General features: G+C 40.8%; 1 protein-coding gene across 1 annotated transcript; it reads left to right on the forward strand.

Moving 5' to 3' along the window:
* The first annotated feature begins 1,205 nt into the window (after positions 1–1,205).
* Positions 1,206–3,893, forward strand: LOC147636743 (cyclin-D2-1-like). Its single transcript, XM_086799833.1, has 6 exons — positions 1,206–1,651; positions 1,998–2,084; positions 2,211–2,309; positions 2,461–2,662; positions 2,910–3,040; positions 3,322–3,893. Exons 1-6 carry the CDS (start codon positions 1,367–1,369, stop codon positions 3,568–3,570), a joined length of 1,053 nt encoding a protein of 350 aa, XP_086655959.1. The 5' UTR covers positions 1,206–1,366; the 3' UTR covers positions 3,571–3,893.
* The last annotated feature ends 1,454 nt before the right edge of the window (positions 3,894–5,347 follow it).

A 5,347-nucleotide genomic window follows, 5' to 3' on the forward strand; every position in this document is an offset into this window, starting at 1 on the left:
GATGTGTGAAGTCCCTAAGAGCAAGGTTAAAAATATCCATGGTTTTTGGTGTAAAAATTTGAGAAATAGGGGTGCCTAAACAATTGTGGGCAAACCCAAGATCGTGAGGGTGTCGAGCGTGCATTATTTTTTGTTGGGGGCTAAATTTTTAATCTGAGGAAGGTTTATCATTTTTATTTTATTTTTGGCGTGGCAGCAGGTGCGTGTGAAACATCCTATTTTACTCTGAAATTGAGGGCCAGGTGGGCACACTGGGGCCGTGTTCAGCCCGTGTGTGCAGGTACCACACACACTGCAAAATAAAAAGGAAAAAAAAAGAGAAAAAGAAAATTCAGTGAGACAGGTTCAAAGTTAAGATGGGGGGCCGTGCAGGGGTAATTAGTAGTTACCGTGTGTGTGTGGGGGGGGGGGGGGGGGTTGTGTGTGTGTGTGTGGAGATCGATCAGGAACGGGGTTGGTCGGTTGGATGGGCGAGTGTGTGTGTGCTGTGTGTTGTTCGTGTGTTTTTTTTTGCTCTTGCTTGCACGCCTCTCTGTGATCGTGCTCTGGATTGAATAATGATATTGTTGTCTGGGAGGAGGAGAGAGAGTCTAGAGAGAGAGAGAGTGAGGCCTCAGTGGATTGGACACCCGAGAGAGCGCGGTGTGTGGACTCTCTGGAGAGATGGTGTGAACAGTGAGGGCGACAGAGAGACAGAGTAGGGTCAAAGACGGATGGAGGGAGGGGTAAGGGTCCAGGGATACAGAGTCGAGAAAGAGAGAGGTGTGTACAGAGAGGGACAGAGGGAGAGTAGGGTAAAAGACAGAGTGTGTGTGTGTGTACAGGAGAGAGAGTGTGTGTACAGAGGGGGTAGGGATAGAAAGAGAGAGGGGTACAGGGGAAGAGAGAGGGGTACAGGGGAAGAGAGAGAGAGGGGGGTACAGAGAAGAGAGAGAGTACAGGGGAGAGACAGAAAGAGAGGGAGGAGAGAGGGTGTAGAGAGAGAGTTGTCTAGAGAGAGATGTGACAACATGGGAGGGATAGAGAGAGAGAAGGCGTGACCCAAAAAAAATAAATCACATGCAGGGTTTTCTTAAAAGAAATTTCACCTGGGTTTTAGTACCCCTCTATTTGGGTGCAGATCTCGCTCTCTCTCTCTCTCTCCCTGTTTCTCTCTGCGTGTCTTGGCAAGAGAGAGAGAGAGAGAGAGAGAAAGAGGTAGAAGAAAAAGAGAGGGAAAGCAGACACACACCCATATCGCTTCCCTCACCACAAGCCTTTGAAAGCTTCCCTCCCTCCTCCTCTCTTCGCCATTGCGTCTCTCTGTGCACTCTTCTCTGCTGTTTCTTCTTCTTCTTCTTCTCCTTCTATTCTTTGTTTCGTGCACATGGATTTTGAGCGTAGCTTGCTGTGCTGCGAAGAGATCATCAACAGCCCCACCCTGGCCACCACAGAGGCCTCAACTCCATTATCTTCTTCTTCTTTTGATAATGTGGTCTCCTCCTTGCACTTCTTCATGCCCCTCTCTTTCTCTGACGACGATGAGCTCACCATAGCTTTTCTTCTCAGCAAGCAAGCCCACTACACGCCAGAAGAAAGCTACTCTGTGGAGCTCCATTCCAATCAGCTGCTCTGCGAAGCTCGCTGCAATGCAGCTCGCTGGATGATCAAGGTAGCAACCCAGGCAGCTGCTGCTGCCGGAAAAGCACATCTGGTTGCACAGTTTCTTGCTTAATCTTGCATCAAACAAAAACGGTTTAGTTCTTGTTTAACCAACTGATTAGCGTCAGACTCATACGATCCATCTTAAACGATTAAAAGCACCGACCGTGGACGTTAGCAAAAAACCGACGGAACTATGCTAGCAACGTGAACGTGCGGCATTCAAGAGCCATTCGACGGAAACTCTAATATGAAAATAAACTATAATTCAGGACGGAAATTCTAGTAGCCTTCTTGTTGTGATGATTTGAAGATTTTGCAAATAATTAACAGAAAGATTATGGGCGTTGATGCAGTCTCGTTTCATCCTAAAGTTCAACCCATTAACGGTTGCTCTGGCTGTTAACTACATGGACCGCTATCTTGAGAAGAACCTCTCCACGGTAAAGCTGCCTACTTTGCAATCATCGGGAGCTAATCTTTGCACTAAATGCACAAGTGTGTGTATCTAATTCAGTTTAGCGACGTTTGATTAGTTTGTTGCTAGCTTAATTAAGGGTTGAATGCAGCCTTGGAAGGCGTGGATGATGGAGCTTCTCTCTGTTGCGTGCATCTCTGTTGCTGCCAAGATGGAAGAAGTTGACGTTCCGGCCATTCTTGATTTACAAGTAGGTGCTTAATAAATTGTGAATAATGCAGTTTTGTTGAAATTGCAATGCAGGATTTCTACGAGAGTACAGTAATCGCAAAGATTAAGCGCATTGTTGTAATGATTATCATAATTATACTGGAGTAATCTTTTTCCTCTCTCTTTCCCAGACTGATGGCATGGAGCATCTGTTCCAAGCTAAGACGGTCCAAAGAATGGAGTTAAGCGTGCTTAGCGCCCTCGGATGGAGATTAAGATCCGTAACCCCCTTCGCCTTTGTGGAGAAGGCTATTAACCACTTCGATCTAAGCCAGCATCTCAAAAGTTCTCTGATGGCGCGCGTTTCAGAGCTCCTGCTAGCAACGTTTGCAGGTTAGTGAGACCTGCATTTCTTCCTATCAGATGATTAATAAATCCCGTCTAGTCATAGAATTAATCCTCTTAATCGCAATTTAATCAACAGTAAACAAGCGTTATCAACTCTCTCTTTTTTCTTCTTCTTGTTGATCTAATCCTTCTACACGAATTAATTGAATTCCTAGCGATGCAATTTATCAAGATTAATCTATGTAAGTATTTATTCCAATCTCTGCTTTTATTTATTTTTTGAAAATCGCAGAAGTTGAATTTCTCGACTTTGAGCCTTCCGTCGTAGCGGCAACCTCCATTTGCTGCGCGTTAGAGGAAGCCCTTCCTGTGCAAGCCGATCAATTAAAGCTCTTGCTACTTAAATACATTCCCTTGGATGCAGTAAGTCTCCTTAACACACTTATTGAATCCTTTGGAATCTAGTCTGTTTTTTTTTGCTTATTGAATCCTTTGAGAAGATTAGGTTGTATAATATGGTGTTTAATTAAGGCTTATGCATTTGGTTTAATTAATGCTTATGCTTTTGGTTTAATTAAGGCTTATGCTTTTGGTTTAATTAAGATTAGGTTGTATAATATGGTGTTTAATTAAGGCTTATGCATTTGGTTTAATTAATGCTTATGCTTTTGGTTTAATTAAGGCTTATGCATTTGATTTGGCAGGAAAAGATGAGAAGCTGCTACCTGCTAATGGAGTCTCTAATTGTCGACCCATTAAACCCAACATTATCATTAAGTGGGCACACAAAGTCCCCTCTTAGCCCTAACACAGTAGTGTATCATTTAGAAGACAACAGCAGTGTGGATATCAGTAGCAGGAGCCATCATTATCTTGCCTCCAAATCCTTTGTTGTGGAGAGGATTGATTTACAAGAGTATGCCTTTAATCCAAAAAGGCAAAGAAGATTTTAGCCAAGCTAGCAGGCAGTCAATTAGCATTTGATTAATGAGGGAGAGAACCAGTGAATGGCTATGATCACAGCATCCATAACCATCTGCATCTCGCGGCTTTGCCAAGGAAAAAAAAATGAGGGTTTTTGATCATCTAGGCAGGAGAAGAAACAAAAGCTTTTCAACAAAATGTACATTAGCCAAGAGTGATGATTTGTTTTCCTTTTAATTTGCTGCTTTTTTAATTGGGATTTTTTCAGAAAATGAGGCTGCAAAATGCAGTGAATGCCCAATGTTGTACTTCTTGACATGTTTTATTTATACAAAAACAAAAAAGTTCAATATGCCAAACTCTTTTTTGCCTTCAAGCTTGTTTGTTGGGGGGTTAATTATGTTCAATTTTTTTTTTTCCTGTGATCATTTTGCCTATAATGGTGTCATGAGGTTTAATGCATAAGATGTCTACTAAGTATGGTGAATTAGTCTGTTTCTTTGTTGGATTACAGATAATTAGCAAAATTTGGAACATGTTTAATCTACAAGATAATTGTTGCCTAAGGAAGTTCCTTATGGCTAGATGCTATCCAGGAGGACACATGGTAATCAAAGCATAGGTTTACTTAACGCTAATCACATTCTAATACAGTTTGGCAAGATCTAAGTGATAGATTATTAAAGATGTGATGTGCTAGGTTTGTCTAATCTATACATAAACCATGCATTTTAAAATATGAAACGAGCAAGTTGATGACTTTAATGATTCGTAAAGAAGACCAAATTGGCCTAATATAGTATAATTGTACTAAAGAAATTAGAAAAGCAAAAGCACATTGCCCAATATGGGTCAATTTGGTGAGGCGCTAAAACCGGGCTTTGCTTAATTGAAATGAAACTGAATCAATTTGGCTTAATCCAGATATGATCATATTTGATTAAGCTTCAATAAAGCAAGATATAACTATATTAATCAATTTTCCAAATCAACTTGGCTCAATCCAAGTATAAATGAATAAATTAAGACTACAACTTGTGAGGATTTTTCCCCGGATTAAGATCAAAGCAAGCACATTAACACTGAGAAACACAGATCACAATAACACATTGCTAATGTGTGTTTTACTGTGTATTTTTTCGATGCATTATCGAAGCACTCATGATCTTTGCCTTGTGTGCAGCAGCACCCAAGACACAAATTGTGTGGAACATTGTGATGTTTTTTTTTTTTTTGGGGACATTTGGCATGGGTGAAGATTTTGGCCATAATTATTATATAAACGTGGAGCTCAAGGCTCAATGTGCTTCTTTTTGACCGTTTTAGCAGAGTTGATTTCTCCCCTCTCGAGAAATCAGAATTTGGAATTTTAAAAAAAGTGAAGAATTTTGAGAATTCTTTCATGTGCAAGCGACAAACGCTATGGGTAAACCACCATCCTTTGCTTGGTAAGGTTTTTAGCTAGCCCCCCCACAGACACACACACACCCACCCTCCCTCTCTCTCTATCTCTATATTAATCCGATCACTAAATTTGTTTTTTTTGGGGTTTTTTTTTTGCAGACTGCCTTTCCTTAAAGTAAAGTAGTAAAGTGTGCTTAGCCTCTGATTCATATGACATCTAAATATAAATTTGTTCATATTCAATAACCAAATGTAGATAGAGCTTCACCATTTCAAAGGTAAGTTGCTTATTTGGTTGGAATGAGCATCCATCCTTCAAAGTTGACCATAAGGCAATATAGTGTATGTTAAAATGACCATAAGGAAATCATAATTTCTTATCTATAGTTGAGAGAGATTTTG

The sequence above is a fragment of the Cibotium barometz genome, chromosome 7 (assembly GCF_041138505.1).
Source record: "Cibotium barometz isolate CiBa-2024 chromosome 7, ASM4113850v1, whole genome shotgun sequence".
Classification (NCBI taxonomy): domain Eukaryota; kingdom Viridiplantae; phylum Streptophyta; class Polypodiopsida; order Cyatheales; family Cibotiaceae; genus Cibotium; species Cibotium barometz.